The 16,350-nt window shown below is 45.1% G+C and overlaps 1 protein-coding gene across 8 annotated transcripts in view; it reads right to left on the minus strand.

Annotated features, from left to right (window-relative positions):
* LOC118365443 (histone acetyltransferase p300-like) overlaps window positions 1-15,562 on the minus strand; it is a 28,413-nt gene extending 12,851 nt beyond the window's left edge. For 5 of the 8 annotated variants that reach the window (XM_052491079.1, XM_052491078.1, XM_052491077.1 and 2 more), the window contains exons 1-17: window positions 13,293-15,562; window positions 9,292-9,881; window positions 7,753-7,929; window positions 6,899-7,196; window positions 6,477-6,590; window positions 6,080-6,304; window positions 5,787-5,889; window positions 5,207-5,329; window positions 4,873-4,990; window positions 4,536-4,719; window positions 2,789-2,866; window positions 2,573-2,658; window positions 2,267-2,413; window positions 1,664-2,158; window positions 1,155-1,385; window positions 800-992; window positions 358-509 (exon numbers count right to left, since the gene is read on the minus strand). In XM_052491079.1, the coding sequence (XP_052347039.1) occupies window positions 358-509; window positions 800-992; window positions 1,155-1,385; window positions 1,664-2,158; window positions 2,267-2,413; window positions 2,573-2,658; window positions 2,789-2,866; window positions 4,536-4,719; window positions 4,873-4,990; window positions 5,207-5,329; window positions 5,787-5,889; window positions 6,080-6,304; window positions 6,477-6,590; window positions 6,899-7,196; window positions 7,753-7,929; window positions 9,292-9,881; window positions 13,293-13,386 (3,408 nt within the window). In that variant the 5' untranslated portion in view covers window positions 13,387-15,562. The remainder of the gene's footprint in view (window positions 1-357; window positions 510-799; window positions 993-1,154; window positions 1,386-1,663; window positions 2,159-2,266; window positions 2,414-2,572; window positions 2,659-2,788; window positions 2,867-4,535; window positions 4,720-4,872; window positions 4,991-5,206; window positions 5,330-5,786; window positions 5,890-6,079; window positions 6,305-6,476; window positions 6,591-6,898; window positions 7,197-7,752; window positions 7,930-9,291; window positions 9,882-13,292) is intronic. The other 3 variants (XM_052491082.1, XM_052491081.1, XM_052491080.1) reach the window with 1 other exon arrangement.
* Between the last annotated feature and the right edge of the window lie 788 nt (window positions 15,563-16,350).

A 16,350-nucleotide genomic window follows, 5' to 3' on the forward strand; every position in this document is an offset into this window, starting at 1 on the left:
AAGTAGAGAGAAGCAAGCATGAGCTGACACACACTGACATATACACACAGGCACCTACCCAAGAACCTAGAGTAAAAACCAACTGACCTATGTTTGATGTATAGTATACTCTACCTGAGCAAAGACATAACACTCAAATTCAGGATTGAGACAGCTTTCTCTAACACACACAGTATCGCTACAACTCCCCTTGCCAACAGTCACTCCCTCAGCCCACTCTTGCACACATGTGGCAGTGGTAAGGATGAAGAGGGATGAAAGAAAAAGGAAAAAGAGATGAGAGAAAAATGAACTAAAAAGAACGGTAAGAACGTTTTTAAGAGGGAAGCAAAAATGGAAGCCAGCGCAGTCCCTTACCAGGTTAGTTTTGTTACTAGTTCGAATACGTACGGGTATTCCCAGTAACTGGGGGTCCACCGGTTGGCGGAAGGGCAGAGACTCAGGGTCTTGGCGGTACAAGGCCTCCAGGGTGGGCATCAGAGCCTGACGCAGCTCCTCAGGCTTAAAGACTGGGGTAGTGGAAAGAGGAGGAGAGAGGGAGCGACAGAGGAGAGGAAGTGGGGATGTTGGCAGTGCAAGTAGTGGAAAAGGAGGAGCAAGAAAGATGGGAAAAATCGTTTTTGATTAGGCTGTTTACAGGTGAACATACACTTAGCTTCAAAGATTCATAGCCTAGATCTATACACCATGTCTGACTTAGGTCTGAAACAAATGTTGAGGAATGCTTGCATATGAAGATCAGGACAGGTACATTGCTCCTTTGAAGAAGAGAGGAAAGAGTAAGGGGTGGGGATCTTACTTTTCCTCTTGTTCTGAACGCTGGCGGGGGAGCTGTGCGTACCCGATGCCCCCGACCTCTCCTCTTCGTCCTTGGGCTCAGTCTTCACCTCTGGCTTCCTGTCTCTGTCCTCCATCTTCAGCGTTGCTGCCGATGACGATGTGTCCATAGGCTCGCCCTTGCATCCATCGCCTGAAGGCTTCTCCTTCTTAATCTGAGAGGGGACATCATGTTCAATATCCTATACACATTTCCAGAAATCATCCTGAATGTAATAAAATCTGTTAGCTGTGTGTAAAATAATCTTCACCCCGCTGGCTAGCTAGCACTGTCTTTTGCTTTTGGACCCCTGCCTTAGAAAAACTGGAAGCCTCACCTCAGGTTTCTCTTCTGACTTGATGTCTGCCTGTCCCTTGCCCATCTTCCCAGAGGCCTTCCCCTCTCCCTGGTCCTCGGCATCCTCATCGTCCTGCTGTTTCTCCTCCAACTTTGGCTCAGCTGGGGCGGGGGCGTCCGACGAGGTCAGCTGGGAGCTAGGGTCCACGCTGCTCACCGAGGCCGGAGTGGAAGCCTGGCCGTCTGCCGTCAGAGAAGACTTCTGAGACAGCTGGGAGGACAGCGAAAGAAAAGTGAACGGAAATAAAAATGAATACCAGATCCAGACAAAAAAAAAAATTGTGAAAAGAGTGAACAGCCAGAGACTTAGACCAACAAGGAATGGATAGCAAGAGAATGACTATGGTGTCTGTCCAGGCAAAGAGCGAAATCTCAGAGACGTGAACGTATGGAGGTATAGCCAGAGACCAGGGATCAGCTTAGAAATCCAAAGAACAGCACTTCTGACAACCATGAGGAGTTAGTGAGACTACGGGGAAAACTACTCACTGGAGTTTGCGGAAGCTGGGTTGGAACATGGGCATTCTGGGTAGGCACAGACTGAGCCTGCCCCGTCTGGAGGCCTCCAGAAGCTCCACCACCGTTTGTCTGCTGTTGGAGCTGACTGGGCTTCTCAGAGTTCATTCCTTGCCCCATTGGTTGTGACGACTCTAGCTGCTGCTGCGGGAGCGGAGCGGCAACCTGGGGCGGGTTGGGCGTGTGAGGCTGGGGGGTTTGCGAGCCTGGCAGACCAGGCGGCGTCTGATGAGGGGTTGGCGTGAGGCTGCGTGCCGGGGAAGGGGAGTTCTGTCGGATGGGGGGGCAGTGCGGGTGCGAGTTGGGCTGAGAGGAGTTGGAGTTAGGCAGTTGCAGGTTGGAAGGAGGACCTCCACCTACACTGCCTGGCCCCATAGAGCCCTGGGAGGGCCCTGATCCTGCCACTGAGCCTGGCTGGGCTGCAGGGCTGCTGACCGGGAGCGAGGGCGGCGTGGGCATCTGGGCCTGCTGGAAAACACCATGGAGGAGACTGTTAGTCTATACCCAACATCAAATATAACAACTACTTTTTACTGTCACCCTTTACTTACAGCATTGGTTCCAGTTTCTATTTACCTGTGTCACACCTCCTTGTGGCCCTGGATGGTTCATGCCAACTGGGCCAGCCCCGAGGCCAGGACTGGGCCCAGGGAACTGACCAGGAGGGAGGTACTGATTCTGGGCCACATTGGGCTGCCCCATCCGCGTTGGCCCCATACCCATCTGAGTGAGACCGAACAAGATAAATTATTCTAATGAGACCGTGGTTATTTTCTATAGTCACTGTGATTGGAATGTTGAAATATAATCCATTTCAATCAATATTGAATGCAGTTCTTTCCAACTTCATTTGGACATAGGGAATGAGAGAGGGCGACTAACCTGATTTAGAGGGCCACCAAGTGGGAGGGGAGGCGTTGACCTCTGACCTAATGACTGCATACCCATTTGTCCAAACTGATTCATGCCTTAGACAGACGAGAGAGAGCAAACCAGTAACACACATTAGCCACCATTATATGTCCACCCTTCAGACTGGTTCGGGTTGTGCCAAGCAGCAAACTGAGCTGAGCATGCATGACTGTAGGAACAACTTACCTGCAGGGTTCTGCATCCTGTTCACCATCTGATTGGGTCCGGTGGGTCGAACCATGGAGGGGTCAGCATGAGAACCATCTGAGAGTGAAGAGAAACGCATTCATTAGCTTTGCATCGATGGCTTCAGTAACCAGGTTTCCATCCAATCAGTTAATTACCTGACGGCCTAATGGAAACAGGAAACGTGTCGGTAAAATGTCCTCATGTCCAAAATACGCTAGACAAGGGTGGATAACTGATTATGCGACAATTGCGGCAGAAATAGTGATATAATAACTAGAGGTCGATCGATTATGATTTTTCAATGCCAATACTGATTATTGGAGGACCAAAAAAAGCCCATGCCGATTTTCTATATAGATTACAACAATACTGAATGAACAATAAATACTTATTTTAACTTAATATAATACATAAATCAAATCTATTTAGTCTCAAATAAATAATGAAACATGCTCAATTTGGTTTAAATAATGCAAAAACACAGGTGTTGGAGAAGAAAGTAAAAGTGCAATATGTGCCATGTAAAAAAGCTAACGTTTAAATTCCTTGCTCATATACTTCTGTGTATTGATTTTAAAAAAGGCAAAAGAGGTTTATGGTTAGGTACATTCGTGCAACAATTGTGCTTTTTTCACAAATGCACTTTTGTTAAATCGTCACCCGTTTGGCAAAGTAGGCTGTGATTATATGCAACGCAGGACAAGCTAGTTAACCTAGTAATATCATCAACTATGTGTAGTTAACTGGTGACTATGTGAAGATTGTTTTTTTACAAGATAAGTTTAATGCTAGCTAGTAACTTACCTTGGCTCCTTGCTGCACTTGTGTAACAAGTGGTAAGCCTGCAATGCAGGTTCCTCGTGGAATGCAATGTAATCGGCATCCAAAAATGCAGATTACCGACTTATGAAAACTTGAAATCGCCCCCAACTAAATCGCCATGCCAATTAATCGGTCGACCTCTAATAATAACCATCATATCGAAGTAAACTTGGGAGTCACGCAATGACATGTTACATTGTAGGCCTACCACCACGACGTGGAAAAGCATGAAGAGTTTATAGGCAGATTAAACAAGCTATGATGAACTTCACATGGTGGTTAAGTGCACCGTGATCATGCAAATTTCCCCCCAAAAAATTGATGGTAGGCCATTATTTGAATGTTGGTGACATGATGATTAGTGCTTGGCTACCAATTATTAAATAAAAGGATCTTGTTCTTATTCATATCATATAACCCTGTCCACTTTACCAGCACAATTGTCAAATTAACAGTTTGTGTGACAAAACCCTCAGTAGTGTTGAAAATGTGATTGAAACACATTGAACTTCTGTTACTAGATACAGTACCTGAGAATTAACCACATTTTTTACATTTTTATATGCACTCAATTTTTATTTGTCACATGCGCCGAATACAACGAGTGTAGACCTTACAGTGAAATGACTGCTTACAAGCCCTTCCCAACAAGCCCTTCCCAATGATAAAGAGTTTAAAAAAAGAATATAACAAAAAAAACACGAGGAATAAAATAAGTTTGATGGACACACATCTCTGCTGGGAGAATGCTCATTTAGTTTTTAATGCAGATTTTTGGACATCTGTAGCCCATTGGATGGAAATCTAGCTATTGAAGTAAATAGAGCCATGCAATTGGGATCAAGCAGTGCTAATCACACCTATGTTGAAAGAGAGTAGCTATGTTGTCAAATGTGTGTGTGTGTTTAAAGTGTCTACTCACTGGACGGCTGTCCGGGGGTCAGAGGTGACTGGCCCATGCCAAGGGGTCCCTGTGGCAGGCCTGAGGGGGGCATGCCGGGTTGCGTGGGCATCATGCCCTGCTTCTGTAACCGCGTCCGCCGCTTCTCCTCCAGTTCCTTCTGGATTTTATAGATCTTCTCAGCCAGGAGGTGGTAGTACTCCGCCTAGTAGCGATTTAGGAAATTCAGTAAATGTATATACACCCTCTAGTCCGCCATTACTTGTTGTGGTCAGTTATTGAATATGGTGATTTAAACTTCCTGGTATACTACTGTAATACCAGTCTTCACCCACAACATTGAGGAGTCAGTTCTCACCCTGCTGTTGGCCGACTCGTACATGTCCCCCTCTACTTTACGAGCGTAAGCCACCAGGTTCTCCATCCGCCGGTCCTTCAGCGCAGCCGGGTCCGGGGTGGGGAAGATGGCCTGCACACTGCTCACCCAGCAGACGGATAAAGAGATACAGAGAGATAAGCCAAAAGACACTGACAGCCTGCAATGAACCATAATTGTGTGGTGTGGGTGCAGTCCAGAGTCACATATTCAGAGTACCCGTCTAATAGAAACAGCAAAAGAACACTTTTTCGTTAAAACTGCAGTGGCCTACGTGTCCCCCTCTGTGACTCTGGTGCAGTCAGGGCAGACTCACAGCTTGTGGACGAGGTGGTTGCGCAGGTCCTGGGTGATGTCCTCGTGCCAGTTCTTCCTCATGCCCGCGGCTGAGGGAGGGGTCGCCATGGGCATGGAGCCCAGGCTGCCGTCGTTCATCAAACTGAGAGATGAAGAGAGAGGGACAGAAACGACAAGCTGGAAGCTATAATTTTGCTCAATGTAGTCAATTAAGTAACTTTGTGAACTTGTGAGTGTTGCTGTGTAGAATAATGTTTTGACCATAAAAATCAGTATTGAATTCCATGAATAGGGAGTTCTTACCTCGATTAACCTGTACCCCCGCACATTGACTTAGTACCGGTACCCCCTGTATTTAGCCTCATTACAGTTATGTACATTTCTTGTGTTACTTTTTGATTGACTAGATTTCTTTTTCCCCTTTTCTTTTTTACTTAAGTTAATTTAGTAAATACTTTCTTAACACCATTTCTTGAACTAGATTGTTGATTAAGAACTTGTAAGTCAGCATTTCACAGTAAGGTCTACACCTGCTGTATTCGGCACAAGTGACAAATAATATTTGATTTCAGGGGGAGGGTATGAGTGTGTTGTTGTACCTTTGCACATTCATGTTGTTGTGAAGCATGGCGTCTGGTAGCAGGTTGGACTGATTGGGGGGCTGCACCCCCACCCCTCCATTCATCCCCATGGGGTTCCCTCCTACATGGGCAGATATAGAAAGGACAGGTTCAAAGCAGTTCCTTTCCTCGGAATCACAACCATTCACTTTAAAAATGTCCTCCTGCTCAATCAATGACTAAACTAAGAAGTCTGCTACACTGCCCCTGGTTGTTGTTCATTTTTCTAGACTCTTCCTCAACACTGTTTTGAGGAGTCCATGCCCACTCACCCATGGCGTTTAGCGACCTCATGCCAGGCTGGTGGGGCAGGTTGGACTGAGGCGGTTGCTGGGGCATCTGGTTGCCCTGGTAGGTGAGGCCCAGGGCAGCGTAGGCCCTCTCAATGGAGCTGGGGTCGATCTGGCTGGGTGGGGTGAGGTTAGGGGTGCTGGGCTGACCCCCTGGCACTGCCCCTAATGAGTTGCCAAGGCCAACCACAGCACTGCTTAGTAGAGCTGTGGAGATGGAGGGAGAGGAGAGGGAAAGTAGTGAGGGAGAGATAATCAAATTGATGGGAACTGATGTTGAACGGAACCGATGTTGAACAAGTAGCCATCTTGGTTCAAACACACGTAGTACATCACAATGCAGAGGACGGACACATAGCTCAATACAAACCACACTCACATTGCTGGTTCCTTTTATCTCCAGCGTTCTTTAGCGGCAGGCAGACAGGACAGTCGTGCCGAGTGCAGTTCTTCCAGTGAGAGATGATCTGTCGCGACGAGGCACAGTGTGCCACTGAGGGGGAAGAGAGAGAAAGAAGGAGAGAACTTGAGACAACTGACAGCGCAACACAATGACAGTGTCCCAGTAAAGACCTAATGTCAGCGGGAAATCTAACTGTAAAAACAAGGGAAACCCCAGAGCAGGCCTGATTGCTGAAAAGCAACCTACAGAAACATGAATTCAATAAATCTCAAACCAAGAGGAAGGATGCATCTCAATAGTCTAAAGTGGCTTCCTCTACTTCCTCTAGGAGAGAGTGGAACCACTTCAGAATATTAACAAACCAAAAATAGCATTATTGAAAAGGACCATGAACTCACCCTGGCAGGACTTGCCAGCCTGGCAGTGGGTCATGTGGTTGAGGACATTCTTCATGGTGCGGCAGTGGGGCAGGCTGCACTGGCGCACCTCCCCGTTGGCCTGCTCCCGCCGCTGGCACTTGTGGGCGTGGAGCAGGAGCACCAGCTGCTGCTGAATCAACTTGCGCTTCTCCGGGTCGGCCGTGGGGGGCGCTGCCCCCGGACCTGTTGCCACAGTACCAAGGCCAGCCTGGGCCCCGGCTCCAACCACCGCTCCACCCACAGACACTGACCCTACTACCGAGGCCTGCTGTGAGGCCTGATGACACAGAGCAAAAAGAGAGTGAGTTAACCAGAGGGGATAGGGGGATATAGAAGGAAGATGGCTGGGATAGAGGGGCTGCATGGAGGATTAAAGACAAGGGAGGCCTTTAAAAAAGGGAGATCAAGTTGACAAGGTGGGATGGGCCGAACTAAGAGTAGTGGGTTGTGAGTTGATTACCACTTAAGTCCAGAGGGTCTTTAATCTAGTATTTTAGTAGGATTGACGATACCAGTATCGCAATGTTTTTTCCATGGCAAAAATGAAAACACGAAGCAGACCAAACTTTTTAGTTCTTTAAAAACCTGCTGTATGTCAAATATTGTGTGCTAAAGCGTGGAAAATAAATACATGTGACTCTGGATGACAACATAATGATGTTTGTTTCCAACATTAAGGCTGTTTTCCTAAAGAAGTTAAATCCACTTTGTGTTTTTTCCCCCTTGCCGCGATACAAACAAGCATCACAATACTGGTATTGTCCCGGCCCTATATTTGTCACTAAAATAAGAGGAACAGAAAAAGATAGAAGTCAGAAGGAGCATGCCCTCACCATCCCAGCCATGCCCTGTATAGGAGGTGTCTTCTTGTCCAGGTTGAACTGGGCCAGGCTGTTGGCCAGACCAGCCTTGTTCTGGTGCTGTGGGCACAGCCCAGCACCACCCATACCCTGGCCTACTGACTGACCGTACGGACCACCATAGGGGCCCGCATTAGCCATCATATTCATCTGAGAGAGAGAGAGAGAGAGAGAGAGAGAGAGAGAGAGAGAGAGAGAGAGACAGGGGGGGCAGAGGAAGAGATGGGGAGAAATTAAGGGAACGCTAGGTGAGTGAGATCTAGTTTACACTCATGTTCCTGGTTCTTTATTGGACAAAAATAAATAATTGCCAGATTTATTTTTTAGAGCGGATTAAACGAAACTAATGAAGCTTCATTAACTTTAAAATCACTAGCAACCTGAGATAATTTGTTGACAGATAATATTAGAGTTCAATCTCTGGACCATTAGGCATTACACTGCTTTGAGCAGTAGTCAGTCCGGTCTTATTCACGGAGTTTGTTAACAAAGCATTAACGCTGACATACTTACAAAAACATAATTCAACAAATAGCTTGAATTTTCCTAGCATTTTCACACAAACACCAAGCACTGCTGAAGACAATAGTGATCTAGGGGTGACAATGACAGAACAGCTGCTTGCTAAGGGGGAGAAACGCCAAATCATCTCTTACTCCAGCAGCTTTCCATCATCTGTTAACCCTTATCCTTACAAAATATCTTCAGCCTAAAGGAATGTCATCAACTACTTCCAACAAAATACAGATACGGCCAACAGATAAATAAGCTGGTCACTGCTCAGCTGAGTCCCATCAGGATCGTTTTGGATGGAACTTTACGGCTCTAAGTCTGCACCCTTCTTACTCCCCACTGTTTTAGACACCTTATGGAAACGCATGTAGACACTGCCCCAACTGACAACGAACATCTATGCTCTTAGCTGCCCAAACACTAAAAGAGAACACGCACTGATGGTTTGTGCTTTTAGCCTCAGCCAGTCTACAGCTCTGGAGGTGTTAAGCAAGACAACATCAGCCTGAACATGACAGCATCCACTGCACCCAGCAATTGGATTGTCATATTTACAGCACCAACAAACAAGCATTTAAACTGAAAAGTACCGACATACTGATCCAATTATTTTCATAGCAATGTGAAGTGCATATTTAAAATGAGCCTATGGCAACATGATAGCTGGGATACACAATAACAGGGTTAAAGGTTGATGAATCTGCTCTGCTGCCGTCAGACATACTTGATCGGTTCCGAAAGATGCACCTCACGGTTCACACACTAAATACTCTTCTAGATTCTGGTCAATTAATGTTCATTCAGAGCAATCTTCAAACCATCTAATGACATATTAAACATAGCATCTCACTGTTGTCAAGACAGCTAGCATAGCCAGATGTACTGAACACCAAGACCAGCAGAGCAAGTGCAGTAACGTCAATATGTGTAAAAGAGGATCCTGCTCCTGTGGACATTTATGAACACAAGTCCATCTACAAAACAATTAACAGGTCTTACCTTGTTCAGTGCTCCAGGTTGCTGAGGCCTCATCCCAGCCTGCCCCCCTGCCCCCATTTGCTGCCCCCCCTGCTGCTGCAGGGTTTCTGCCAGCAGGTTACTGTTACTTCCCATGCCTGGGTTGACCTGGTAACCCATTCGGGGTGAGCCATTCATCCCCTGGCCTCCCATCATGCCCTGGGGCATGGACCCTTGCTGCTGTCCGTTGCCCTTCTGGGCCCCCATCATGGCCCTGTTCAGTCCACCCACCATGCCCGCCTGCTGCACCATGCCAGCCTGCTGGGGTGAGGTGTGCTGCCCCTGGGGGCCCATACTCTGGTGCCCAGGGGAAGCATTCATGCTGCCCAGGAGTCCCATGGAGCCACCGGGGCTGTTGGTGGCTCCCTGTTGACCCGAGGGTGGCAGCGCTCCAGCCCGGAGAAGCTCCGAGAGCTGTTTGTGTTTGGCAGCAGCGTCCTGGCCTCCTCCCATTCCTCCTCCCAGGCTGGTGTGCAGCTGGCTGAGGTCCCCTCCGTTGACCAGGCCCAGCTCCGACGAGTTGATGAGCTCGTCGGGGAGGTCGTGCTCCAGGTCAAAGAGTGAACCGAAATCTGGGAGGGGGTAAGAGGAAAGAGAGGGCAGAGTAAGTGGGATATCGTGAGGTGTACATTGAGAGCAGTAGCAAAAAAAATGCACTTGTGCCCCTTGACATTGCAAGTTCACTAACAAAGCTCTAACCTCCTTCAAAATGTAGGTGCAACAATAATTCATTCTGGAAAGAGAAATAACTTCATCTAAAAAGAAACAACTAAATGACTCCCTCCTCTTTCTGGACCCTAACAGCGTCTGCATACTATCTTCCGTTTGCTCCTAGCAAAACCTGGCTCGGTGAAGGTCTGTGCCTAGCATGCTCCTTTAAAAAGACCTTAGCCAGTATACACTTCCTCAAAATGGTCTGAATTCATTTAATATAACTCAAGAAATCTATGATTCCCTTTGATGTTTTTGCCAAGGTGGTCTTAGTCATGCAATTTTACATCTAACTAAGATGTTGCGGTATTTTGCAAGTGAAAAAACGTGCATGAAAACAAGTCGTCTCTCGTTGAATGACAAACACTTTATTGAAGAATCCGTACTGTTGACCAATCACCGACAAAGGGGACTTCAGCTTACCTCATGAAAAAAAATGTGTTGTGCACAAACAGCTAAAACAAACCTTGCCGAACACAAAAACATCACAAAATGTCATAATATATGCACAAACTGTTTCGGGTGGGAAGCATGCGGATGCCTTAAGTCAGTGCAGCGGCTGGCTGCAACCAACTAAATGAATGCCTCCCCTTTCTGGACCCTAAGTCAGTGCAGCGGCTGGCTACAAGCCTCCCACCCAAGAGCTTCCTCTCCTGGGCCAGTTTGTGGTTTGATGGGGTGCCAAACAGGTGGACGGGGTAGGGTCAGAGTGCGAAGCCACAGAAGTAAACACTGACTGAGTAGCAGGTGGATGTGTGTGTGTATAGAGGACATTTCTCTGCCTCTTCATAGAGAAAGGGAAATAGCAAGTGCACAGACATACCTGCTAAGTTGCAAGATCTACTTGAATTGCCCCTGGCTGAGACACGTGCATTCACTTACAGTGCACGGTGGATATCAAACAAAGGCAAACCTTTATGTACTTTATGACCATCATTTGGCAAACAAACACCTCTGGATATAGAACTTCAGATACGGGGGGCAAGTGGTACATTTATGACACCAGGTTGAGGAAGTACTTGGCAGAGACTTGAAACGCCTATGGCGGCAGAAGCATCTCAGTCTCACCTCTTGCAATCTCTAGCTTAGAGCAGCAGTAGACTGCAGCCATCTTAGAAGGGGGGTCTTCAATGAAACACACAAGAGCTGATCCACTCAAAATATGCAAGCATGCATCCTCAGTCAAGCTCGATTCACTTTTAGAAAGAAACAGGTGGGTGTGTTAATATTTCTACACTATCCCCCAAGTTGCAGTGACTATAGCACAGGGAACACTCAAATTGTTCTTCTGCACCGCATGGATACAACATCCGTACATGTAGTTTGAGACAGATGAGCTGTCCCCGTCAGTCTCATAAACAAGAGAGCCTTCTCAATGTACCTCCTATATCCCCTGACTTATTAAAATAAAGATCTAAGCTAATACACCCCCCACCATGTCCAATGAAACACATAGTAAGCTGTTTACACTTGTGTCTGCGTTATGTCTGGGGGATGATGTCAGTAGCTACCTCTAAAGCAGTGATTTTGCAAATGCTTGGTTGTGCAAATGCTACTGTGAGCTACACCTGGTCCACAAGATGCCTCAGACTCCCATCACAATGGGAGGCAACAGACAGCAGAGGTTTACTGGACTGACTTCCACCATTTTCACAGCCCAACCGATTGATCCTTCACAGGGTGAAAAGTTTTTTTTTTTTTTTTTTTTAAAGGAGGGGGGGGTTGCATGTTGCATTTGCTCTTCTCTTCCAACAGAATCAACTTTTCACCACAGAGTGGTTTGTTAAACCTGTGCAGAGCCTTTCTTAATTCCAGTCATGACTTGCTTGGTACAACAGAACTTGGATGAGACTTAAATCAGAGCTGTAAGTTAAGAGAGAACATGCTTATACAAGGCATATGCTTCAAGTGAAATGGCGACTTGGTTGAGCTGGTAGAGTACAGATTATGATCTTTTGCCGAATTGTAGCCATAGTGCTCCAAAAAAAGTTACATCTAGACTTCGTGTCATGTGAGAAATGACATTGAAACGAAAGCTAAAACTTATTTGGGCAATCCTGAATTGTTTAATTTGTGAATAAAAGCATCCTGATGACAGACATAACATGGAGAAACAAACAAAATGGGGAATCGTGAGTGCCAACTACCAGCCAAGGCAGCTAATTTAGCCTACCCATTGAATAAATATGAATTGCATTCGTCAGGGAGTGAGGTCTGCACAATTAGGAAATCTGATGTGTTTTTCAATCTGGCCTATAATAATTTAAACTTGACATTTAACTGTACCATGTTATCAAAGTATTCAAAGGAGTTAACATTGTAGCAGTCCTGCAAATTAGGGGCAAAATACGACGAGAGAACTCAATGGTAGGAATAACGTCAGTCCAAACCATTCAGACTTTAAAACAAAGGGTATGAAAAAGCTGGACACATGCATACAAACGCATAAAATAACATTACGCTGCTACATATGTGGCGACAAAAGGCACTACAACTTTCGTCTGCTCACGAGCAACTTGACTCTAGCTAGCAAGTGTAGCCACTAGACAACAATGCAGCAGTACACAATACACAGGAGTGGTGATGGCTCGGTCACAAAGCTAACTAACTGCCGTAAGTATAATAACACTTCAGACACCATGTTACAGCGAAGTTGTCTGAACAGGTTCAAATAAATAAACCCCTACACCAATCCAATACTGATAATGTACATGGTGTCACCTATCTGATAAGCTACCTATGCCACCTTACCCAAGATTGATAAGAGCTAACGTTCAGCTAGATAGCTACCCAAACATCAAAAGCATGCATCTTCATTGCTTGCAACGCTCAAGTTAAATATCTAACGTTGGCTAACTAGCTGGCTGTCCATAAATGGTAGCAATCTTCAGCTAGTTAAATTATAGCCAATTTAGCTAACTAAAGTTACTAACTAGCTACCTAATACATTCCAATACTGTGAGTTCACAACTTGCTATACGTGGACTATCCCATTGTTTCAAGCGGGCAGATAACTTCAAACTTTCACTTCAGACCATCACACCATCACACCGGGAGGGCAATTAGCCAGTCAACTTTACTTTGACCAGTTGGGTAACAAGCAAACCTTTACTACTACCACCTAATTGGTAGCTAACGTTGGCATCACAACTTGGCTGATGATGGATGTGGCTCATTCATGGGAACTTAGTCAAACAAGCTGGTTAACTTGCTAGGTAGTATAACATCCCTGAACAGCGAGGCAGGACTGTTATAGCATTTAAAATGTTTACCGTTTCCATCACTGGCGGAGACTGAGAGAGCAGGGGATGATAGTTTAGGCCTCTTGGCTGAAGGCGGGCCGGACTCCAGAACATTATCGGCCATATTTTTTCACGAATTAAAAAATAGCTATATATCCACAAAGGATTGGCTTATTCCCTTGTTTGCGTCCGAGTTCTTTCAAACTTCCCTTCTGTAAATGTTTGTGATTCTTCCCCCACCGTTTAGGGACGGTAGGGGGAAAGGAGGAAATTGCGATACACTCTTCCTTCCTCCTTTCAGCGTTCCAACTCTCGATCTATGCTTATCCGTCGCTATCAATCCCCCTCCCCTGTCAGAGATGTTGTTCCTTTACAGATTTCTCCGAGTTTAGGAGGAGGAGGGAAGGTGGAGTCGATGAAAAAGACAAGCAAGTAGGCCTTCGACAATCTCATTTAGCCTCTTTGGAGTCGGAAAAATTGTCCCAAGACCTGTCCTCCATAGCAGCATCAGTCTTTTCCGCCATAGTCCCCGGCGAAATCGAGTGTTTAATTCTAGAGCACTCTGCTGAGGGGTCGTGTCCAGGGAAGCAAAATGGGAAACGCGATAAACACAAGCGAACCGTACCCCAGTGGTAGCTACCTTTGGGGGCCTCGTCTCATGCAACAGTTATGAGGGACCCGAAAACGGGGACCCGAAAATCTTCCACTTTGTCTGATTTGCCATTGCAGTTAATGCAATTTGATCCCAACATTACCAAAGTAATGAGTTGTCAAATAATACAATTATGGCGTTAGGTCCTTAGTCTAATAAAAAACCACAGATGAATGTGTCCCACAGTGACAGGATATCAAAATAATCCCCATACGTAAATTGGGATCGTCAAGAAACAATAACTTGATAGGCTTGTCTATATTTTGGGCTATGAAACCGGGATACCCAGTCCCAATGAGTGATAGTGGTTTAAGAGGCATTTAAAGCATCGGTTAAAAACCTCGAATTCAACACTGAAAACAATTCGCATTGTCTTTTAGATAAATACAATTGTATAGGGGTGCAATTCAGATCTGAAAAAAATACAGTGAAGCTGACTGATCAAGTTCCGCTCTCCAATATGATAGGCTGTACTACACCTATGGGTTCCTATTCGATCAATTAATTCGTGGCACTTAATACATTTCCCTTAACATCTACTTGTAGTCTACATCGTGTCATTATTTTGTTAGTTTGTCAATGCACGGCACTGAATTGGAAAAAATAACGGACACTGAATGCACATTTGGATGTTGCACCCCTTTGCGCGATGATGCCAATTACATGCAATGAGGTTAAATTGAAGCAATACAATTAGTTTGTGTCCTGAAAAATAATTTAGGCAAATTAAGGCAAAAATCGCTTAGTTCTAGCCCAGAATGTGCCAATTCAGATTGATTCAATTAGTCCTAGTTTTATTTTGCAGAGGACGTTTGGTTTACTTGCCCAAGTGTTTGCGATTTAAAGCTTACCCAAGAAAGGTCTTCAAAAGGTAATCATATAACCCACTGCAATAAGATCAACATTGATTAGAAAGATGAAATTGGTTGATAAATATTGCAAGAAATCATCGGTCACTGCGTATGCTGATTTAGGTTGCAATGCAAGTGACGAAAAAAAATCCCGACCAAGAACAAGAGAATACAGCGATGAGCGAAAATCTGATAAAGCGAGGGGGGGTCGCAACAATATTATGGCTATTTTAGAAAAGTGTCAAGCTTCGTCCATAAGATAATGATAGCAACACCCCCAAACATATTTGTGGTCCACAAAATCCTTTCATTGAGTCTTTGTGGTGGTAAATGCCCCCCCTTCACGATTATCCTAATTTATATTTTCCTTTAAACCTGCCTTTTACACCCCCTCAAATACCCAATATACATTTTTCGGTATATTTGTCTATGCGGGCATTTTTTTTCATCTGTGGCGATGGGTAAATTATGATTTTTTTTCGTGTTTTATTTTTTCTTTCGCTCGCAGGTTTTTTTCTTCGTTAAATATATTGCCTTCTTCCGCCTCTCCTCTCCGCAAAAACACCCCTTCCTTGGATTTTCAAATAATATCTCTTTTTCACTCCCTCATTCTTCTTCTGCCTTATCTTTTGTTTTTACTTTCATCCCTCTTTTCGCACCGACACGACATCGCCACTCTTTCACCGGCGGGTCTCGGAGTCGCTATTATCCGCGCTGAAGTCGCTTTCTTTCTCGGTATCTCCTGCCTCTTTCGGTCTGTCCGCACAAACAAAATGGCGGCTTGTTGTTTCTACTCCTCTGACACGGGGGAGGGTTGAGGTACAGCAATATTAGGCGTGAAGGGGGTTGGTACTCGGGATTGCCCGGAAAATCATTTCGTATTTTTTTCGGAGTGGCAATACTAGTGCTATCATCTGTAGGGGGCAGTCGTGTTCCACCAACATCAGAATATATTTAAGAGGGCGCTTCACTTCTCGATACAAATAAGATTATCATTGCGGCAAACGATGCTCATATAGGCTATATCAGGTGTCTCATTTAAGTAGATTTACTTTTCTGCTCTTTTGCACACCAATATCTCTACCTGTACATGATCATCTGATCATTTATCACTCCAGTGTTAATCTGCAATATTGTAATTATTCGCCTACCTTCTCATGCCTTTTGCACACATTGTATATAGACTCCCCTTTTTTTCTACTGTGTTATTGACTTGTTAATTGTTTACTCCATGTGTAACTCTGTTGTCTGTTCACACTGCTATGCTTTATCTTGGCCAGGTCGCAGTTGCAAATGAGAACTTGTTCTCAACTAGCCTACCTGGTTAAATAAAGGTGAAATAAAATAAAATAGATTTATGACCAACTGTTAGAAATAATAGAACTGAATATTCTGTTAACAGCATTTTCAATTAGACATGACTATGTATAAAAACTATAACACACACACAAATATACATTTGTCTTCAATAAACTCATCTCAAATCCCAATATTCCTAATAAATGAGACGATTCTTGCACAATAGAGCCATTGTCTAATGCTCTCCTATCCTGCAAGGAACCTGTGAATTGTATTAGTTTGAGAA

The sequence above is a fragment of the Oncorhynchus keta genome, chromosome 32 (assembly GCF_023373465.1).
Source record: "Oncorhynchus keta strain PuntledgeMale-10-30-2019 chromosome 32, Oket_V2, whole genome shotgun sequence".
In the NCBI taxonomy this organism is placed as follows: Eukaryota; Metazoa; Chordata; class Actinopteri; order Salmoniformes; family Salmonidae; genus Oncorhynchus; species Oncorhynchus keta.